Genomic DNA, 23,394 nt, shown 5'->3' with positions numbered 1-23,394 from the left:
TGACCTTTAGACCAAATCATTTTTCCTTTGAAAGATTGATAAATTTCTTCCTCCAGCTTTGATGAAGAAGAAAATGTAGAAGAAAGAGCGAGTGGGGAAGAAAATCATTTTATTGATACGAACAGCCAGGATTCTTACAAGGAAAAAGAGGAAACTGATGAAGAGAGTGGAGAAGAGAAATCTGTTAAGGAGTAAGAGGGAATGAGCAGGATGTCTCCTGTCTGTGCCCGCGCTGTCGATGGCAGCCCCTGGCATTAGCATCCGTGCTTATGGTGGGAACAGCATCAGTGAGAGCCCTCCAACCTGTACAAGGCTCTTGAGCAAAGTCATCTGTAGCCTGGAAAGGCCAAATCCAACCGAATTGTTGTTGGGTCAGTTGGAGTAAGGCTTTGCCTGTTCAGGTTTTTTAATCACTATGTATGATTTGCAACTTTGACCTTACTTGTATTTTTAAAAAAGCATTTGAGAATCATAGCTGTCATCATAAACTGATTAGTTCTGAACATATTTGCTACTTCCTTATTTGAATGGGAAAAAATGGCTTGGCATTGAGAGCAGAAAGAAGTACTGGCTTTTGGTGATTTGAAAAAATGTTTGTGGGAAGTCTGAATCAATAAATATTTTAAAATTATACTATTTGCTCATTCTTTTCCTCTGCAATACGTCTCACAAAATTAATTCTCATACTTGTTTTACTGGGTATTTTAAGTTTCTTATCTGAGCCATTTTTTTTTAAGTAATAAAATATAGAAAAAAATAGGTACTTAGAAATTCGTGTTCATTTCTGCACTGTTGGTTGTTAAATTTTCCATACTATCGTGACTTTTTCTTTTTATCCCTAGTTTTACTCCACATTATTTTTTATATGTAAATTAGAAAAAAAATTTTTTAAAGATTTTATTTATTTATTCACGAGAGACAGATAGAGAGACACAGGCATAGGGAGAAGCAGGCTCCATGCAGGGAGCCCGATGTGAGACTTAATCCTGGGACACCAGGATCACGCCCTGGGCTGAAGGCAGAGGCTCAACTGCTGAGCGCCCCCCCACCCCCCCCAGGCATCCCTAGAAAAGTTTTTATTTTTATTTTTTTTATTTTTTATTTTTTTAGAAAAGTTTTTATACCAGATTTTTTTAACCTTGTGTATTATGACAGAAATAATTATAAGCATCTGAATTATCTTAATTGGGGGTAAATATCAACTCTGTTGTATATATGATGGAATTGTGCATAATAACTTGTCCAAAGCAAATCTCCAAAGTAATTCAGATTTAACTCATTAATACTATGCCCAGTTGTGCTCAAGTTTTTATACATTATTTTGGATGTATTTTGTCTTTATGTGCATGATGGTAATTTGTATGAATCTATCATTTTTATTATTTAAGCAAATGTTTGTTTTAAAAATTAAAACCAGACATAAACATATGATAGGGTAAGACATTTTCTTTTCGTTTCTTTTTTTTGACATTTTATTTTCTAAAAACAATCTCCTTTAATGAGAATGAACTAATTAAAGTATATATATATAATAACAATGTTTCCCAACTGAAAATTTATGCTTTAAATGAAGAAATAAGGTGATTTTTCTCAAGGTCACATGTTTACTTGTAATTCCTTCCCACAGTTTATGTTAACACTATTTGTCACTATAATTAGATTGTAAACTCTTTGAGAGTTGACACTATTTTATTTTATTTTATTTTTTAAAAGATTTTATTTATTTATTCATGAGAGACATACAGAAAGAGAGAGGCACAGGGATCCCTGGGTGGCGCAGCGGTTTGGCGCCTGCCTTTGGCCCAGGGCACGATCCTGGAGACCCGGGATCGAATCCCACGTCAGGCTCCCGGTGCATGGAGCCTGCTTCTCCCTCTGCCTGTGTCTCTGCCTCTCTCTCTCTCTCTCTCTCTCTCTCTGTGTGTGACTGTCATAAATAAATAAAAATTAAAAAAAAAAAAGAGAGAGGCACAGACACAGGCAGAGGGAGAAGCAGGCTCCATGCAGGGAGCCCAACGTGGGACTCAATCCTGGGACTCCAGGATCATGCCCTGGGCTGAAGGCGGCACTAAACCGCTGAGCCACCCGGGCTGCCCAGTTGGCACCATTTTAAAATTCATCTTTGTATTATTCCTTTAATATTTTGCACAGGACTGTGCATATGGTAGGTACTTAATAAAGGCTTGGATGAGTAAATAGATGAATTTGGTTTTTATTATAATTATTTCAAAATAAGTACACATGGGATTAAAAACATTTCCTTTTTTTTTTTTTTTTTTTTAGAGATTTAATTTTATTTATTTTGAGAGAGCACGAGCGAGGGGAGGGGCAGAGGGAGAAGCAGACTCCCTGCTGAGTAGGGAGCCCCATGCAGGGCTTGATCCCAGGACCCTGGGATAACGACCCGGGCTGAAGGCAGACGCTGAACCAACTGAGCCACCCAGGTGCCCCTAAAATCATCTCTCTTCTAATTTATTGAAAACCTGTGAAACATAATTCACAAATTGTAATATTTAAAACATGACTTGGTTCCAAGGATTTGCTCTTCATTCTGTCGCTTCTTGGTTTCATGGAGATAGTGTAAGACTTGGTTTCAGGACCATTGTTCAGTTTTCTCTTTAAAAATAGGAGTTGTACCTATTTGGGTGGCTGTAGGAAGGATTGGATGATATAATGTATGGGGAAAACTCTTTGGAAACTAGGCTATTCAAATGATAGCATCAGAAGACAGAATATTCCTGAAGAAACTTTAAACATCTTGTATTTCAGTGAGATATAAAGGGATTTAAATATTGTATTATAAATAATGTTTGGGGGCAGTTGGGTGGCTCACTTGGCTCAGGTCATGATCTCAGAGTCATGGGATCAAGCCCAACGTAGGACTCCACGCTCACCAGGGACTTTGCTTGAGATTCTATTCTTCTCCCACTGCCCCTCCCTCCTGACTCGTGCTCTCTCTCTCTCTCTCAAATAAATAAATACATATCTCTGAAAAAAAAGTCTGATCCACTTTTTAAAAAAATATTTCATTTATTTATTAGAAAGAGAGCATGAGTTGGGGGAAGTGGGGAGGCGGAGGGAGAAGTAGCTCCCGCCTGAGCACAGAGCCCCATGTGGGCCTAGATCCTAGGACCCCAAGATCATGACCTAAGCCAAAGTCAGACGCTTAACCAGCTGAGCCACCCAGGCACTCCCCAAGCCACTTTTTTAAAGACAGTGATCTGGTAACCTCAGAGCCGAACTTAAAAGACACCAGCAGTTTCAAATCTCTCTATGCAAAAATCACAATTTTTCATTTAGAAGATCTCAAATTGATAGCCGAAAGATTTCTTTAGCATGTGGTATTACACAGTGATGGGCAGAAGTCAGTCTTAAAGATTAAATCAAATACAATTTTCAGGTGGTAAGTAACTGAAAATGGGCATTTGTATCATCAGAATTTGCTCCACAATTATTTTCATTTATGGGATTGTCTGTTATTCATAATTAGACTAGTATCAAGAATAAGGTTATACTCTTTTCCCCTTAAATAAGGAAATATTACTGGATCACCCAGTAGCCTCAAACACTTCTTTCTTTTTTCTTAAAGATTTTACTTATTTATTCATGAGAGACACAGAGAGAAAGAGGCAGAGGCAGAGGGAGAAGCAGGCTCTATGCAGGGAGCCCGATGGGGGACTCGATCCAGGGACTCAATCCAGGGACTCCGGGATCACGCCCTGGGCTGAAGGCAGGAGCTAAACCGCTGAGCCACCCTCATGTGGTTTGAGGGATCCCTCAAACAAATACTTCTTAAGAAGAAATCATCTGGGTAATGGAGGATTAAGTGATTCTCTATCTCTCTCTATATATATACACACACTTAATAACTTTAACATGGGGAATCCCTGGGGGGCTCAGCGGTTTAGCTCCTGCCTTCGGCCCAGGGTGTGATCCTGGATTCCCGGGATTGAGTCCCACGTCTGGCTCCCTGCATGGAGCCTGCTTCTCTCTCTCTCTCTCTTTGTGTATATCATGAATAAATAAAGTCTTTAAAAAATAATAATAATAACTTTAACATACTTATATATACTAAATTTTTATATTCATGTAATATATAGTATACATACAATATATACTACGTATACGCATATGCACCCACAGGTATATGTATGTATATGATAGAAAATTTTAGAAATTACTTTTATTCCATTTATTTAGTCTACGTAATAAAACAATTCCTATGCCTCAAAGGCATTTTCATGGGCAATATTTTTAAGTTATTTCTAATAATTTGAGGGTAGCAAAGACTTCAATATTTAGAACGAGTCAATAAAAATTGTAAGCCTTAAAATATTGCCTGTTAAAAAAATTTTTTTTTTACCCTTCTCAACCATCATATGCCTGTGTGTAGATGTGTGCTCTTAGTGATTGTTTTAGAAGGAAACAAGGACGTGAAATGAAGTTTTGGTCAATAAAGGTTTATCAATATATTATAGTCTAAAGAAAATGATTACTTTGTCTTAAATGCTCTAGGCATTCTCAGTTCTTATAGCTTATAAGTTGTGCTGATGTGGCCTGTGGTTGGCTTATTTATCTGTATTGGCCTTTAGAAAAGGAATAACTTTTTTTTTTTTTTTTTTTTTTGTAGAAAAGGAATAACATAAATTTTTAAAATTTGTTTTTACAGAGGAAAAAAAAACAATATACATTATGTTTTTAAAATTCTACTTTTAAAGGAATCCAGGTGGCTCAGTCAGTTAAAGCAGCTGCCTTTGGCTCAGGTCATGATCTCAGGGTCCTGAGATAGAGTCCTGTGTTGGGCTCCCTGCTTAGCAGGGTCTGCTGCTCCGTCTGCCTCTCCCTCTATGCTCTACCCCTACATACATACATACATACATACATACATACATACATACATAAATTCTTTTAACAAAAATTCTACTTCAAAAAAATCTCAATATTCAGAGTTTGTTTAGCAACTACTATAGATCAAATAAATGAAAAAATAAAACCATGGTTTATAAGATGTCCTTTTTTTTAAAGATATTATTTATTTATTCATGAGAGAGACACAGAGAGAGAGGCAGAGACACAGGCAGAGGGAGAAGCAGGCTCCATGCAGGGAGCCTGACGTGGGACTCGATCCTGGGTCTCCAGGATTATGCCCTAGGCTGAAGGTAGGCGCTAAACCGCTGAGCCACCAAAGGATCCCCTATAAGATGTCCTAATTATGAAAGCAGATATATTAACATTTAGAATATCTACTTACTCTAGTTATTTTTACCTTATTTATTTAAGGTGTTTTTTGTTGTTTTTCAGTTTTATTGCAATAAAGTTGACATTGAGCACTGTGTAAGTTTAAAGTATACAGCATAAGTATCTCTATATATTGTGAAATAACTACCACAATAGATTTAGTTAACTCTCATCATCATTTTGATAAGAAAAAAAAGGTGTTTTCTTCTTTGTGTTGAGAACTTTTAAGACTTACTCTTTCAGCAACTTTCAAATATACCATATAATAGTGTTAACTGTAGTCACCATATACATTACATCCCTAGTACTTATAAAAGTTTGTACCTTTTCACCAACTTTCCCAAATCCCCCATCCCCTACTTCTGTCCTTTCTGTAACAACGAAGACTTTGTTCTCTTTAGCAAGTTCTGAACCTCAATAAAAGGAGATAAAAATAGTAAACTCTATTATATAACTGTCAAAAGTTAAGGAATAATACGCTTGTTTATATTTAACTCTGAAAATGTGGTCATACCAAAAAATCGTAACAGAATTCGCCCCTGAGAACAGTCTGGGTGTGGGCAGTGGAAGACTTAGGTTTTGGTTTTGTCTTTTCCTTTTCAACATATATTAAAGAAAAATACAAATGAGTCTTGTTGGTAGCTATTTTCTAGTCATGGATTTATAGTATCCTGGCATCAAGAAAAGAGAAAAACAGTTTTTTCTTGGTACTTAAAAAAACTGTATAATGACATATTTTGAAGAAAAAAAACATTTTGGACATATACAAAAGTAGAGCGAATGGTCATGAGACCCATATACCCATCACCCAGTATCAATAATTACCTACTCACAGTTACGTCCTCTATACTCCCATCCACTACTCCCTAATTGTTTTGAAGTAAATCATTCCTATTTCATGAGTACATATTTCAGTACATATCTTGAAAAGATAAAAACACATGCAGGTGGGGGGAAGGGCAGAGGGCGAGACTCTTCCAGCAGACTCCCCACTGACCGTGGAGCATGACACAGGGCTTGATCTCATGACCCTGAGATCGTGACCTGAGTCAAAACCAAAAGAGTCCAAGGCTCAACTGACTGAGCCACCCAGGCACCTCTCCGAAGTCTCTTCTTAATACATCTCTTTTTTTTTTTTCTTGCAATTTTGTTGTTGAAGAGACCAGGTCTTTTGTCCTATAGAGTATCGAACCATAAATTTTGTCATTTAATGTGTTCCTCTGTTCTTTGTATTTCCTGTAAACCAGTAGTTAGATCTAGGCCTGATCAGATTCATATTTGATGTTTTTGACAAAATTACTTCATAGGTGGTGATGCCCGTTTCTGTCAGGAAGCGATGTCTAATGATTTTTCCTTTGGTGATGTGAACATTCCTCCAATCCTCACGCCAGTATCTCCGCTCACTTTGGTTATCTGAAGCTCTCTTCTCTAGTAGATTCCTTAGGAAGGGCTCCTGGAGAGAATAGTCCTTGATTCCTTAACATCTTCATAACTGTTTGTCTATGATCTTTGTATTTGAAAACCAATTTGGCTGGATATAAAAGCTTTACCTCATATTAAGTGTCTTAAATATGTCTTTACTGCCTTCTGGCATATAGTATCATGTGGTCTGATAGAAATCTTGTTTTCTTGCCTTTGTAAGTGACTTGGTGTAGCCAAAGTTTTTGTTTTTCTCTTTGCTGAAAGTCCAGTACTTGTTGGCCTCCTGACCCAGTTTCTCCAGGTATATGGTGTGCCTTTTAATTAATTTATTTATTTTTAAAAAAGGATTTGTTTTGTAATCTCTATACCAACATGGGACTCAAACCCACCACCTCAAGATCAAGAGTCCCACGCTCCTCTGACTGAGCCAGCCAGGCACCCCTTAACAGATTATTTTTTGTATTTTATTCTCTCTAGTCATCATTTTTTTAAATGATTGTTTTCATGTACTTCTGATCTTTCCTGGATTTTTTACTTCTCTTTTTAAATCTTTTCCAAATCACTTCAAAATTTTTCTCACTGTAATTGATATTTTCTCTCACAGTTTTTAACATTTCCTTTTAGCTCATTCTGAAATATGATAGCTATAGTTTTCATTTCTTTTGTGGGTATTTTTTTCTCATGTGCCTTCATTGTCCAAAGAGAAATAATTCTTCTCTTGTTTTCTTATTTAAAAACAAAAACCTTTGAATAGGATTCAGTTGTGATCCTTTTTCTTTGCTAATATTTTAAGTGAAATGAGTTACACCATGCTCCTGGAAGAGAGAAGCAGCCCAGGTCGGCTCTTCCAACTTCTGTTAAGAACTGTGCAGGGTCGGGGCGCCTGGGTGGCTCAGCGGTTTAGCGCTGCCTTTGGCTCAGGGCCTGATCCTGGGGTCCCGGGATCGAGTCCCGCGTCGGGCTCCCTGCGTGGAGCCTGCTTCTCCCTCTGCCTGTGCCTCTTCGTCTCTCTCTCTGTGTCTCTCATGAATGAATAAATAAAATCTTAAATAAGTAGATAAATAAATAAATAAAACATGGGCTTGAACTTTCTGAGATTTTCTACCCTGCTCAGCCATGAGATTTTATCTGAATCTCCTATTTTCTTTGTCCCTATTGTTCCTACTCCTAAGTCCCTCGTCCAGGGCTGCTGGCTGGCTCAGTCGGTAGAGCATACGACTCAGGATTGTGAGTTCAAGCCCCAGGTCAGGGGTAGATTTCACTTAAAATTTTTTCTATCCTCAACATGAGACGTTTTTCTGGGGGGATGCTCTGGTGGTTCCGGGCCCCCAGGCCACGTCAGCAAGCCCAGACCTTGCAGAGTCTCTCCATACCCACCTGCCAGTGGGGCCTGCGACGTCCATCCTCATTCCTGCCGCTGCTCTCAGAACAGCCTGCCCGACCCGCAGGCGAGGGCCTGATGGCCATTCCGGGCTCTCAGATTCTCGGTGCTTCCAAAGGCGCCTTGGACTCCTTTCACATTCTCTGACCCCACCAGGGTCTTATTTTTCCATTTTTGGAATCTGTGGCTCTATCTCATCCCTGTAATTTTATGTAGATGTTAGCTGAGGGGTTTTGGCTTTGTCCCTGTCCCCTTAGGTGGGTGGCTATGGGAAGACTGGGACATGAGTGGCCACTGCCTCTTCTCCACACTCCGTTTTCTATGTACTTTTTGAACTGTTTGAATTTTTTTTTTTTTACTGTATTACTTAGAGAAAATAATTTAATTAAAAGAAGATACTGGGCTAGGAGTAAAAGTTTTAGTCCTCTTCTACAACTTAAAGGAAGTGAAATGAATGATGGTGGTGAGAAATTCAAGTGCTGTGGAAACAAACGAAGCCGAGAAGGGACATGAGGGGGACTCATGCTGCAGATTTACTTTTTAAAAAGATTTTATTTATTGATTTTAGCAGGTGGGACAGTGAGCGAGGGGGAGGAGCAGAGACTCCCAAGCAGACTCCGAGCTGAGCACTGAGCGCAGAGCCCGGCTCGGGGCTGGATCTCACCACCCTGAGGTCACAATCCAAGCTGAAACCAAGAGTCGCCTGCTTAACTGACTGCACCACCCAGGCGCCCCTCATGCTGCAAGTTTAAATAAAGTGGTTAAGGGAGCGGGGTCTTCAAACAAAGCCCTGAAAGGGTGAGGGTCCAGCCGGTGGCTCTCAGTGGGGAAAGTGCTGCAGGCAAAGAAGAGGCGGCAGAGCTCTGAGGGGAGTGTGCTTGGGGTTCCCGAGGAACAGCAAGGAGGCCGGGGAGGCTGGAGCAGAAGGAGGAGGGGGAAAGACAGGAGACGAGATCAGAAGGACATGGGGGAGGGCGTGGGTTGGGCAGTGGCGGGGAGAAGGAGGGATCCTGGAGCCCATCACAAGGATTTTGACAATGGGGTGAGTGAGATGGGGGAGCCACCGGGTGAACGACCTGATGGCATTTAGGGTCATTCCGAGCTGGATGAGAAGGGTCTGTAAGTGCAAGGGCAAGAGCAGGAAGGCCACGTAAGAGGCCTTTGAAATAGTCCACAGTGCAAACCCAAAGCCAGTTCTCCCTCCATTATACCTTATGTACCACAGTGGTCAGAAGGGAGATGATACTCCTGAGTCCTTGTTTCCTCAAAACTACTCTTTTACAAATAAGCCATGAAAATATCCTTTGGAAAAAAAAAAAAAAAAAAAAACATCGAAAATCCTCTCCAGACCCACTGACTGCAGCTTCGAGTGTATCGTATTTCCATTGGAAACTACTCCCCCAGATGGGATAACTGACTTGCTGTAGGGCCAGCAGTGAGCAGTTCAAGCATCCGGACAACTCAGTCCACTGGGCATCGAGAGCAGCGCGGGGGCCGTTTGTGGGGAGGTTCTTCCGATGTTGGTGTCATACCCAGAAAATGACCACTAGGTTGTAGACGTAATCTTGAGATAGTGATATTTTTCCCAGGAAAGGATGTGGTATAAACTGCCAATTGTTTGGCCAAAGCGTTTTCCCTTTCTCCCTTATTATTAGTCCCCTACTTTCGCTGGAGGTGGCAACAGGCCCAGGTGAAAACAAGACAACACAAGATTATACTTCCGGGCTTCCTTGCGGCTCGGCGGCCACGTGGCACCATCCTGGCCACACCCTAGTACGTGTGCTTTCAGGCAAGGCCCTCAGAAGGGAGAGATTTGGCTGGCTTGGCCTTCCGGTCTTTGCCTTTTCTCTTTTCCTCCTTCTCCCTTCCTGGAACTTGAATGTGATGGTTGGAGCCGGAGCCGTCATCTCAGCAGCATGAGGAAAAGGCCAAGGGAAACCTGGGAAACTCTGGCCTCGTACCTTTGAGCCACAGGAGCAACTGCCAACCTCCAGACGCTGGGTTCATCCTGTTTGAGCCTCAGGAATTCGCAGGTAGCAGAACACAGCTCCTAGTCCAAGAGCTGCCCAACCCACCAACCCATCACTAAACATACTCGGGAAAGAAAGAACATCCCTGAATTTCCACAGGGCAAGCGCCTGCGATGTTAAACATGCACCCTGAGGTCAGTATTTTGCTTCTCCTTGAAGAACGCTCACTTTTTCCAAGAGGGAGAATTTTCCCTGCATCCATCTGTGGGGAAGAAGTGCAAAAAGGGAAATTGACATTCTAAGGAAAAACAACCATGGAGCCCTTCTCAAATATTTCTGTTCATCCTGGCGGGTGTTTTTTTTTTTTTTTTTAAGATTTTATTTATTCATGAGAGACAGAGAGAGAGAGAGGCAGGGACAGAGGCAGAGGGAGAAGCAGGCTCCATGCAGGGAGCCCGATGTGGGACTCGATCCTGGGTCTCCAGGATCAGGCCCTGAGCCAGGGGCAGGTGCTCAACCTCTGAGCTACCAAGGTGCCCCTTTTTTTAAGTAATCTCTATGCCCGGCGTGGGGCTTGAACTCAAGACTTGTGGATCAAGAGTCACACACCTCAGCAGCAGAGCCAGTCAGGCGCCTCTGTTCATCCTGAATCATTAACAAAAAAGCAGCACAGTAGATCTGGTTATGAAAATACGCTACCGTGTGGCCCTGGGGTGCTGCTCGGGCAGACCGAGTAAGCTGCAGTGTCCTTTTGCCAGCCCTAAACGTTATGTTCCTGAAAACCATGCCAAGAGAAAGTGTGGCGGAGGGCCCGAAATACTTCCTGAGAACACGGAGGCACAAGAACCAAAATAGGCCCGGAGGAAGCCAAACAAAGCACATTCCTAAAAAATGTTCGCCGCTATCCAACAGGCCACTAAATAAAGGGAGCATCGATGACGTCATGGACATGCCTACGTAATTCATAACGAGTACCACACAACTCATTTTCTTCGTTGCTCATCAGGAAATTTTCAGGACTCCCCTCTCTGCCGCGATCTTGATGGGAGCCTGTGAACTGGCGTCCCTCGCGGGGCAGTGGAGAGAAGTTGTGTTTTGCCTCAACGTTTCTCTCTTTCACAAGGAGACTCTGAACCAAGTATTTCCTGTCACTGTGCTGTTCCTTCCATCTCTGCGACCTCCCCAGGTTCTGATCCCAGACCAGGGGGGCCGGTGCACTGGCTGAGAGGGCTCTCCAGGGCCTCCTGTCACTTCTGGAACCACTCGAGGACACGTGGTAAGGAGAGAGGAAAGGAGGAACGTTCAAAAGCAGCAAAAGATCACCAAGAATCTTCTGTTTGTATGACTCTGTAGTTTGTTTGTTTTGTTTTGTTTTGTTTTGTTTTGTTTTAGACATGAAGGGATCCACAATGATTTGGGTTTTTTAATTTTTTATTTTATTTTTATTATTATTTTTAAGATTTTTATTTATTTATTCGTGAGAGAGAGAGAGAGAGGCAGAGACACAGGCAGAGGGAGAAGCAGGCTCCGTGCAGGGAGCCCGACGCGGGACTCGATCCCAGGTCTCCAGGATCAGGCCCTGGGCCAAAAGCGGTGCTAAACCGCTAAGCCACCCGGGGATCCCCTAGTCTGTAGTTTTTCAAAGTATTTCACATATCACCGGAGATTCACATCCAACCTGTGAGGCGGGCAAAGTATCCTTTCCATCCTGCAGGGGAAGAAACTAAATAACCCCGGGCTCTATTATGCAACCAGTTAGGGACAAAACCTGGACCAGGGTCCTCTGCTAGTTCAACGGCCGCTCCCGACGCTTTAAGGAACGTTACCTTCAAAACAGAAGACACGGTCAGTTCATGTTCTAAGTTGACTCAGAAACAAAGCAATAGTTTCGTTCAAGGAAAGTACAGGGTTTTTTGGTCCTTAGAATGGACCCCACTGGGGGCAGCTGGCTGGCTCAGTCGGAAGAGCATGTGACTCTTGATCTCAGGGTTGTGTGGGGTTGTGGGTTCGAGCCCCACGTTGGGTGTAGAGATTACTTAAAAATCTTAAAAAAAAAAAAAAAAAAAGAATAGAATACAAAAACATTTGTGTTCAAAAGCTTCAGAATCTAGAAACATTACCCCAAATGGAATGTTAGGTAGGTATAACTAAGAGCGTTGTTACAGTCGTGATGATGAAACCCACTAGGAGGAATTATTGAAAAACTTTCTTTTTAAGGTATTTATTTTAGAGAGAGAGAACTTGTGTGAGCAAGGGGAGGAACAGAGGGAAAGGGAGAGTGAATCCTCAAGCAGATTTTATTTATTTAAGAGGAGGAGAGAGAGCTGGAGCGGGGGGAGGAGAGGTGTAGAGAAAGGGGAGGCCGCAGACTCACCGCTGACCGTACTTCAGATTTCGTACACACCTGCTACCGTCTGCATCACTCTCAGAGGTGTCACCTCTTTGCAGACAACCTGTCCTTCCCCAGGCCTCTTAGACTTCAGGCCTGGACTGCCTCATCCCTAAGACCTCTTCTCTTCCACCTCATGTGGACACACCAAAATCATCCCTTTGAACCCCACACTAAAAAGGTTACAGCTTCGACTGACTTCTGCCTTAGTTGCTACTTCTCTTTTCTGTTTACATCTTCCCAAATGTTAAGCTCTAGATTCATCCACTCGTCTCTTCTCTTGCTTTCTTTGTTCTTGTCGTTTTATACTTGATTCCATCCCTTAGTGCTATTTCAGTAGTGTTTCAGGAAACCAGATGGTCAGACCATTCCTCCTTTTGTAATATTTTTCTCTTCTCTTGGGTATTTTCCTGGTTTTCTGCCTTTTTGGCCAGTGGCTTCCATTCCATATGCCCATATGCCCTCTTTTGTCTCCATAGAGATTTTATTTTTAGGTCATCTCTACACCCAAAGTAATTTTTTTAATGTAATAATCCTATAAAAACTTTTGTTCCATGAGAGGAAGGTGATTGAATACGGTTATTTTTGGAAATGTTGATTGAACACTTTGTGGATAAAGCAATTTGAAAGATTGGTTCCACGTTGAGTGTACCTCAGTGCTGGGCTTGAATGCCTGTCATGTTAAGATGCCCCCCAAGACTCAAAGCACAGCGTCCAATATTCACACAGGCTAAGGTTTGTTATTAATTACGGTGGATAGGACTCCTGACCTCTATAGTCTTCTCGATAATTTTGAACTTTTTGGCTTCTCTAAGTAAGACCTGATTAAGAGCTCACATCAGGTACAGGAGAAGCACTCTGGTATTTTCTTATTCCCTGTGCTTGGGCTAAGAGTATTATCCTTAGTTGGAGGTTTCTTTGCAGGACTTTCTTTTAAAGCCACTTGGCTATTTCGTGATCTTGGTTTTGGAAAGCTACTAACATAACCTGGGAAGCTGCCTCGCAGGGCACGCACAACCTAAGACACAGAGCCACAGGTTCCACGTGAACAAACCTGAGCGGCCCTGTCTCACCGTGGCCCCGGGGGCCTGAGGACCAGACCACGTGAGCAGCCGGTGACCATCGAGATACTGTTTTGGTAAAGCTTTATTTCTTTTTTAGACAAAATAAATAGAATTTTCTAGTAAGTGGTTCCTTTCTGCACCTGGGGGGCATCTTGCTCCCTTCCCACCGCGCTGTGTGCATTCCACGTTGGAGGCGACCGGTCTGGGGCCCTGCTTTCTCTCACACGAGCTGTCAGCGTGGCTGGAAGGACGCGTGCGCCTGCTCCTAAGACTGTGGTTGCCAAGGCAAGTGGGACAGAGCGCGAAGAGCCACTTGTTCTAAGTCAGGGAGGACGCGCATATTATCCGACTTGCTGGTAAGAGGTGGGGAAAACCGGAGCTCCTCGGCCCACCCTTGCCCCTGGTGACACCCAGGGATTTGGGCAAAGAATGAATTGATGCCTTTGCTGTCATTCAAGGTCAGAGTGCGGGCACCTAGGTGCCTCAGTGGGTGAGCGTCTGCCTTTAGCCCAAGTTGTGACTCCAGGGTCCTGGGATCGAGTCCCGCATTGGGCTCCCCGCATGGGGCCTGCTTCTCCCTCGGCCTATGTCTCTGCCTCTGTCTCATTAAGAAATAAATAGAATTAAAAAAAAAAATCAAGGTCAGAGTGCTTTAATGTAACCCAGGCAGGGGGTGGGGGGAATATAAGGTAATGAGGTGAGAAAATGTGCTAATAGGAGTATGATTCTTTGTGTAGACGAGTCTCGTGGGGCTTCAGAACAACATGCGTCCTTAGGTGTGGAGGCGCGTCTGATTCTATGCTCTGGAGGGAAGCGGGCATGGAATAGGGGGTCGCACTGGCACCCCAGGCTCGGAGCTTACCCCTCTTCAAGAGGTGGGGGCAGGAGACAAGCACAGCCTGGGCTTCCCCTCCCTCTTTGCAGAGCCAGCAGGCACGGGCTCAAGGGCTCAGGAGAAGATGCTGATCTTCAGGAGAGGCCCAAGGATGCAAAGTCTGCAAGACAGAGGAAAGAAGGGGACAGGATTCCATTATTTTTGTTGGAGTCTTGGTTGGCCCTGGGTAACGGAGGGTGCGGCGGGGAAGAAGGGAGAGAAAATAGGGAGCAGTTAAAGGAGGGACTTCGGGAAATAGGGGCAGAAGAACTGAAGGGAATCCGCGGTTACGGACCCAAGAGAGCAGGGCCTAGGGCCTGGCTCCCGCCGCGGCTCCCCTCTACCCAGAAAATAATTTCTTTTTTTTTTTTTCCCCAAAGCCTCGTCAGGGGCTCCGTGTGTGTGTTTTCCCAGCAAGGAGGTCATGTACAGGCACTTGCTGAAATGCCTCAGTTAAGCCTTATCTAGTTCTTTCTACCCCCGCCCCCTCCGCCTCCACCAGCCCCTTTGGAAAAAATAATGATACGGTGGAATTTTCAGGACGTCCTGAGCCCTGGAGACCAATCAAAGGATTATTCAGTTGCTCTGCTTCGTCTACACAACATCGAGTCCGTGCTGTTTAGATTTTTCCACCTGGTTTCCACTCTGCGCAGTAAGATCTGCTCTGAATAGACGCGGCAACACCCCGACCCCCACCCAGCCCCTCTCAGAGGCTGGGGTTGGCTTCGGAGAGGGCAGGCTTCTGACCCCCGCTGGGAACCCTCCTGGAGCCAGCACTGGCCCAGCCGTCCCCTCCCTGAGGCTCATTCAAGGGGCCGGAGGGCGAAGCAGCTGCCGGCAGGCTTTGGAGAAAAAGGTTTTTTTCCCACAGAACTTTGTAATTAGGCAGAATCTGAGAAAGGTGCTCCCAGAGCCCGGGGGATTTACTAGAGGACAATAACTTGCAGCCGGAGTCCGCTAATCCCAGGTGCCTCCTGTTGATTGGAAGGCCTGGGGCCTAGGGAGAGCCACCCCAGGGCTGTCCCTCCCTGCCCTGGGGTCATCTTTACATTGTTCTTTATGGGGTTGCGGTGGGAGACCCCTGAGAAGGCAGCTGCCATCATCCAAGGGAGAGATGATGGTGAGTTTGACTAGAGCTGCCGTGAGGGAGATAATGAGAAATACTTGGATTCTGGATTTATTTTGTTTTTTAAAGATTTTATTGATTTATTCGCGAGAGACACAGAGAGAGAGGCAGAGACACAGGCAGAGGGAGAAGCAGACTCCTCATGAGGAGCCCGATGTGGGACTCGATCCCCTGACCCAATCCTCTGACCCGGGATCACGCCCTGAGCCAAAGGCAGACGCTCAACCGCTGAGCCCCCCAGCCGTCCCTGGTAGATTTTAAAGGCAACGGCAAGAGGATTCTAGTGTGGAGTGTGAGATAAATCAATAAGCCCAAGGATGGAGTTTCTACCTTGAACAACAGGAGAATGGAGTTGCCACTTACTGGATTAGAGAAGAATTGGGAAGAAATGGGTTTGGGGACTTAGCAAATGCTATGGATGCCTTGTCCCCCCTCCCTCAAGCTACTTCTGAGTTTACTTGCAGCTTGGCCAACTCATCCCTCTACCTGGCTGTCCTGGGGACTCCTTTGCTGGGGAACTTTGCTTCCACTTCCTGTTCTAACCTCCTGTGTAAGTTAGCGTTTGCCGCATAACAAACTACCTTAAAATGTAGTGGATTAAAACAACTCTTATTTTTGCTCACGATTTTTCGTCTCAGCATCTGATCTGGTCTCAGCTGGGTGACTCTTCTGCTGGCCTTGCCCATGTCACTTAGTGCTCTAATCGTCTGGCAGCTTGATTGGTGCTGAGTGGTCTAAGGTGAGCTCTGCTGGTAGATGGCAGGTGCTGGTTGTCAGCTGGTTAATTTAAGAGGCTTCAGACGGACCAGCTCATCTACCTCCCGGGCCCTCTCTTCCTTCTCTAGCAGAGATGGGGACTCTTCACGTGGCAGTCTTGGGGCAGCATCGTAAGGGGGGCAAAAGTGGAAGCTACAAAACACCCTGAGGCCTGGGGTCAGAAGCCCCCCAGTGTCACTTCTGCATTCTTTGGATCAGGGTAAGTCACGATGTGGGGCCAGATTCAGGGGGTGAAGTCATAAGTCCCACTTCTTAATGGAAGTGACATCAGAGTCACCTTGCTCAGGAGTAGGCCCAGAGGTGGGAAGGAAGCTTAGGGATCTTTGGGAGCAATCTACCCATCTCCCTCACTCTTCAGGTAACGACTGTTCTAGGGCTTGTCTTAGAGTCGGCTTGCTGGGGAATTGAAACTAATCTGGGAGTCGGTAGGAATCAAAGCTCCAGCTTGGATGTGCCAAGTGCGATATGCTTATTGGAGAAATCCAAAGGGAAATTTTGAATTAGCTTTTGGAGATATAGGAGTCTGGAATTCAGAATGAGGTCTGGGCTAAGGGTACTCAGTTTGGGAGTCCCTTAAATATACATAACTATTGAAAGATCCTGGATCTGGGATCCCTGGGTGGCGCAGTGGTTTGGCTCCTGCCTTTGGCCCAGGGCGCGATCCTGGAGACCCGGGATCGAATCCCACGTCGGGCTCCCGGTGCATGGAGCCTGCTTCTCCCTCTGCCTGTGTCTCTAACTCTCTCTCTCTCTCTCTCTCTGTGTGACTATCATAAATAAATTTTTAAAAAAATTTTAAAAAAAGTCCTGGATCTGGAGAAGAGCATATAGGGAACACGTGTAGAGAGAATAGGTCAGAAGACTGAGTCCTGGGCCACCGCAGTGATGAGAAGTTGAGGAGAGGGTGAGGACCCGCCAGTGGGGTCCTGGAGGCCAAGGAAAGAAATTTCCAAGAAGAGAGGTAAACAGTGATGGGGTGCAGGGTAGGGGTGGGGAAGGTGGGGTTCCATATACTCTGTGGTAAGTGACCTGGGCTCATTGTTTCATATGTATCAGCATTTTATGTTGTTTAAAAAACAAACCCACGGACCCTAAATGATGTTCCTTAGACTGAGTTCCCAAACTGATGCTTAATATATAATCTCTCTCAAGAATCTCAGCCTCCCCCAGAAATCTAGTTCTAACCCATCAGCTAGAAGTATTTCAGTCCCTGAGGATGAGTCTGCCACCTGGGCCCCTCCATCCCCCTGAAAAGATGAATTAATCTGCATGATACAATACCCCTTGCTTTTGCCACTAAAAAACAGCCTCTCCTGGAACAATTCTTTTCTTTCCCTGAATAACTTTCTTGTTCCCTGCCTCTTTCTATAAAAACCTTCCATTTTGTGGAACTCCTTGGAATGCCTATTTGCTAGATGAGATGCTGCCCAAATCATGAGTCCTTAATAAAGACAACTAGATCTTCAGATTTACGTGGTTGAATTTTATTACTTAACAATATCCATCTTCATTTTTTAAATCAATTCACTTTTAAGAATTATTTTTCGGGGCACCTGGGCAGCTCAGTCGGTTAAGCCTGCTTTCAGCTCAGGTCATGATCTTGGGGTCCCGGGATGTTGGGCTCACACTCAGCAGCGAGTCTGCTTCTTCCTCTTTTTCTGCCCCTTCCCCTGCTCCAGCTCTCTCTCTCTCAAATAAAATCTTAAAATAAAATTATTTTGCAACTCAATGACAGAGGTTAGCAGAACATTTACCTTTGGGACAGGTGTGCAAATAAAGCTGGAGTTGAGAAGGAAGCCAACCATCTGCAGAAACAGGATCCTACGTCCTAGGTAACGGGAGTTACGGGGCGGGGGGAGGGGGGGCTTTACAAAGGAGCTAGAGGATCAAACCATTTTAATCTTCACGCTTAAGAGGAAATCAGCACTGTATTTATTTCTTGTTTATAATTGATTAGGTATTTACCAACGGCCCTCCTCCCAAATCAATTCTGTGTTGTTTGCACCTTATTTTATTTTTTTTAAGATTAATTTTTATTAAACACCAGAACTAATGCCTTTCTTGGCCTGATTGGGGACCGGTTCAAACCCACAATGTTGGTGTTGCCAGCATCACATTCTACCCAACTGAGCTAACCTGCCAGCTGTGCGTACCTCATTTTTAAGTGGTTTTGTCTGCTTCCTTCCCCCAGGAGTAACAATTTACCTTCCCCCTCCACATCTTCCTGAACTTATAACTTACTCTTGTCATGCGTTCCAGATACAATAATGGTATAATTTTCTGAATACTGCATTCTATGCCTAAAAGAAAAAGAGCCTATCTTAAATCCATTTAGAAAAATTTTTCCATTGTCTGTAAACAATTACTAATAAGCTTTGAATACCTTTACCGTTAATAAGTGAAACCTCAAAATAGTTCTTTGGAAAAGACAAGGCAAAAAAAAAAAAAAGACAAGGCAAGTGGCTGCCAGTGGGCAGAGGCCGCGTGGCTTCCCCACTTCTTTGCCAGTTCCTGGAAGCACCTCCCAAATATCCCTTGCTTCCAAATCCCTGTCTCAGGGCTGGCTTTCGGGGGAGCTCAAACCAAAACTGCCCTTCTGAACACCTGAAAAGTCTAGCAGCACTGGGCCCGCACTTCCCCGGACAGCAAACCAGGGAGTCCACTGACCCTCCCATGGCCATGAGAGCCTCTATTTTTAACAGCCCTCTCTGGGGGGCGGGGGGGTGTGAGTACACGGGGGTTTACCACCCTGCATATGTAGGATACAGGTACGGGGAGTTCGCCTCTCTTTTTTTTACATTTTTTTAAAAATCTTATTTTTAAGTAATCTCTACACCCAGTGTGGGGCTTGAGTTTACAACCCCAAGATCGAGAGTTGTGTGCTCTACTGACTGAGCCAGCCAGGTGCCCCTGCTTTTTTACATTTTAAAGCAATGAGAGAACACATTTTGCAACTTTAAAGTTGAGAATATATATGATATAAATATAATATAAAATATATTAAATATATATAATATATAATATATAAATAATAAAAAAATTTTTTTGAGAGTGAGTGTGTGTGTGTGCAAGTGGGATGGTACTTGCAGAGGGAGAGAGAGAATCTTAAGCAGTCTCCACGCCCAGCAGGGAACCTGCCTCGGGCTCCATCTCATGGCCCAGGGATCATGACCTGAGCTGAAATCAAGGTGCTTCACCTAGACACCTCCCACATTTTGCAACTTCAAAACCATGGTACAACCTATGCAATGCATGTAATTGAAAAAGCCAAATAGATCATTACACACAAAAATATTTTGTCTCCTAAGCACCTCCTATTTTTTTTCTCTTTTTCTAATTTTTTCTTTTCCTGCTTCTTTATTTTTTCAAGTTGGGGTTTCAAGAGTTTCATTTCAAGAACTAACTTGCTTTGCTTAATTTTTGTCCTCCGGGCTTTTGTTACCTCATTAGCTTGAGTGCTTTCAGGAGGACATTTAATGCTTCAACTTCAATTAGCAAGCTCTCCTGGAAGAAAATACATACCACTGTCATTTCTAAATTGTACGACCTTACAAAATTTGATTTCCACAAAAGAATGTGAAAATCATCTTAGATAATCTAGGCAGCAATTTCATCTGACAAATGTGAGATTCGATTCTTTCAAACAAGAAGACCTGAAAGGCAAAACTGCTTTCATGTGAAAAATAAACACCCGTGATGTCAACTGTTTAATATCAATTACTCCCAAAATCCTTTTTTCCTAGATTTACTTCTAAATAAAATCTGAGACTGAGTATTGAATTTCCAAGATTGCTGGTCTTTTACCTGATTTTAAGGCATGCTTAATTTCCCGTTTCCCAGGTGTTTAAAATGAACATTTCACAATGACAGTGATAGAATAATAGGAGCCAACTGCAGTCACTGCCACATCTGAAGCCTGCTCGTCGTAAAGTATTCGTAAACTGGGACTAAAAAATAATACAAGGTTTTCTTTATTTTTTAAAAGATTTTATTTATTCACAAAAGACAGAGGCAGAGACACAGACAGAGGGAGATGCACGCTCCATGCAGGGACCCCGATGCGGGACTCAATCCTAGGATCCCAGGATCACACCCTGAGCCAAAGGCAGTCCATCCAGGCATCCCTAATACGAGGTTTTGTTTTTTTTTTAAAGATTTTATTTATTTATTCATGAGAGACACAGAGAGAGAGAGGCAGAGACATAGGCAGAGGGAGAAGCAGGCTCTATGCAGGGAGCCCCACGTAAGACTCGATCCCAGGTCTCCAGGATCACACCCCAGGCTGCAGGTGGCGCCAAACTGCTGTGCCACCCGGGCTGCCCCCTAATACGAGTTTTTAAATAGAACTTCAAAAAATAAATAAATAAATAAAAAATAAATAGAACTTCAACATGCACTTATTTAAGTAGTGATGGCTCCTTCAAAAGAATGGTTCTTACCATATTCTGAGCCACAGTGGATCAAAACATACTTAGAACCACCTTTATGGATTGCAGTTAATTTCTGAGCCCAGGATATATTATTTTTATTAGAAGATTTTATTTATGAGAGAGAGTGCACACACACGCAAGCACATAAGCAGGGAGAGCAGCAAATAAAGGCAGAGGGAGAAGCGGACTCCCCACTGAATAGGGAGCCCCATGTGGGGCTTGATCCCAGGACTCTGGGATCATGACCTGAGCTGAAGGCAGACACATAATTGACTGAGCCACCCAGGCCAGGTGCCCCCTTCTTTTATTTTTTAACATTTATTTATTTGAGGGGGAGGTAGTGCAGATAGAGAATCTCAAGCAGACTCCCCGCTGAGCACAGAGCCTGGCGCGGGACTCCATCCCATGACCCATGAGATCATGACCTGGGCTGAAACTAAGAGTTGATAGTTCAACCGCCTGAGCCACCCAGGGACCCTCCAGGGTACATTCTCTTGAGTATCTCAATGGTGCCAAATAGTTCTTGAGGATTGGTTAATTAAAAAAAAAAATAACTGACCCAAGTAATTTGATAAGTCTAGTGAATATGATGGGTGATCATACCAGTGGCATGGACTTAGCAAAAAGCCTCATAGTAAGAATAATGAGATTGGTGTTCCTGCCTTGCTCAGACACTGCCAAGGTGTTCTGGGCTCTGCAGCAGCATCGCTGGCAGCTGCAGCCCCCTGAAAGGGGTGTCTGTGACCAGTTTGCCTATTACTGGACCTACTATAGTGACTAGTATGCAGCAGATGCTCAATAAACATTGGTTGAATAAATGCAAACATTCACAGGAGTACTCATTCATTCATTCATTTAATGCATATATTTGAAATAGTTATGTGTGGGGGGTTTGTTTTGTTTTAGAGAGGGAGGGGGGGAGGAGGAGAGCCAGAACCTGAAGCAGGCTCCATGCCCAGCACAGAGCCCCTACTCAGGGTTCGATTTCACAATCCTGAGTTCATGACCAGAGCCGACCGAGCCACCTGGGGCCTCTGAAATAGCTGTTTTTGAAAACAGTTTCCAAATTTGTAAATACAACAACAACAACCTGATAGTTTCTAAGAAATAGCCTCAAGCTACTCAATGTAATTTGATTTATTTTGGTATAATACCCCCTTCTAGGGGTGCCTGGGTGGCTCAGTGCTTGAGTGTCTGCCTTCAGCTCAGGGTGTGATCCTAGAGTCCCGGGATGGAGCCTGCTTCTCCCTCTGCCTGTGTCTCTGCCTCTCTCTCTCTGTCTCTCATGAATACATAAATAAAATCTTTTTAAAAATACCCCCTTCTAGATAGAGTCAGTTTTATAAAATATCACTTTTACAGCTATTATGTTGGGTGGACAGGGATGGACCCCATATTATGGATTAAACATTGGGATGCTGGGCAGTTAAGTAATTTGTTCAACATTCGTGTTACTAGAATATTTTTGGCCACTAATAATAGAAATCCTATGTTATACTGACTAATGCCCATTTCTGCCCAAACTCCTGGCAAGGGAAGGGGGATTAGTCGTGGTGCTACGTGGAGCAAGATGGATGTCTGAGTAAGACTGGGGTCCTACTGGGGTAGAGGAAGGCGGGAGTGCATCCTGGCCCAGTACTGTCCCCCTGTAGTCGCCAACTGGCACTCAAACCTAGCTCTCCTAAAATCAAACGTAGTTTAAGAGAACATGCTGTGATAAAGTTATATTTTATGGGTTCATTTTACAGCAAGTTTTCAGGGATTAATAAATTTTACCCTGAGAACATATCAGCACTTTTATTCTGGCTGAAAGTTAAATTTGATTTATGTGTCTTACATATTTTGACTCAGTTTAATACAGTTCGTAAGTGAAGAGTTGTGGGGAGAATGCAAGTTATACAAGCTTTTGTGAGAGTTTGTCATTTTGATTCTTAATTTAAAGTCGTATTACGTTCCTAGAGTCCTTCTGGTGGCACTATTCGAAATCCCTTATTGACATTATTTAAGAGAGTCTGTGGAATGTATTCCAGTACTTTTTGAAGTGGAATGTTCTTTAATGTTTCCCCACAGAGAAGAATTAATGCTGCCTATGAGCTTCTACCCCAAGGCCTAAGAAATTCCAGAGTTCAATAAATATCAGATTTGTGATTAGCATCCTCAGGCACGTGACATGCCAACGTGGCAGGCATTGCAAGTGGCTTGCCCAGTAGCCATCGTTGGGATTCACGGAATACTATCCTAGCCACAGGTGCCCAGTTAGAGTACCAAACTCTTTGCCTCTCTGGTGGTTGTGGGTACCGCGTAACATGCTTCTGGCCAATTCTCAATTTCTATAAACCGTGGATCGGGGGGCTTCTGGGAACATGCCACTGCCTTTCCCTTCTTCTTCCTGCCTGACTCATGGACATGGTGCTGGGCCGCGGAAGAGCCGTGCTGCCACCATCCAGATGGAAGAAACACCCTAAGGATGGAGGAGCAGGGAGCTAGGAGGAACCTGGGCCCTTGGTGACGTCCTCGAGCAGCTGCAGCCGACAGGACTGCCCACCTTTCAACTCCTACCGTGTGAAAGACCAGTCCCTAGTCGGTAGGGCCGTTGTACTGGGGTCTCTACGTGCGTCCAGATGCAATGGCTCACAGCCAACTTCCAGCATTTCCACTTTTCGCAGTCCTTAACGCTCCAGTGAGAAGACCCAACAGCAGGACCGTAACTACACGAAGCCTTC

General features: G+C 43.8%; 1 protein-coding gene across 14 annotated transcripts in view; it reads left to right on the top strand.

The window, feature by feature from the left end:
- Window positions 1-23,394, top strand: part of FAM161A (FAM161 centrosomal protein A) — a 71,155-nt gene that overhangs the window by 24,836 nt on the left and 22,925 nt on the right. For 4 of the 14 annotated variants that reach the window (XM_072768517.1, XM_072768521.1, XM_072768522.1 and 1 more), the window contains one exon: window positions 57-631. The exons of 8 other annotated variants lie outside the window; for them this stretch is intronic. In XM_072768517.1, the coding sequence (XP_072624618.1) occupies window positions 57-195 (139 nt within the window). In that variant the 3' untranslated portion in view covers window positions 196-631. Of the gene's footprint in view, window positions 1-56; window positions 632-23,394 lie in introns of those variants that run through there. 2 more of the 14 variants (XR_012003576.1, XR_012003581.1) reach the window with 1 other exon arrangement.

Source organism: Canis lupus, chromosome 11 (assembly GCF_048164855.1).
Source record: "Canis lupus baileyi chromosome 11, mCanLup2.hap1, whole genome shotgun sequence".
In the NCBI taxonomy this organism is placed as follows: Eukaryota; Metazoa; Chordata; class Mammalia; order Carnivora; family Canidae; genus Canis; species Canis lupus.
Note: the sequence above shows the minus strand (reverse complement) of the source record. Positions and strands in the feature narration are given on the sequence as shown.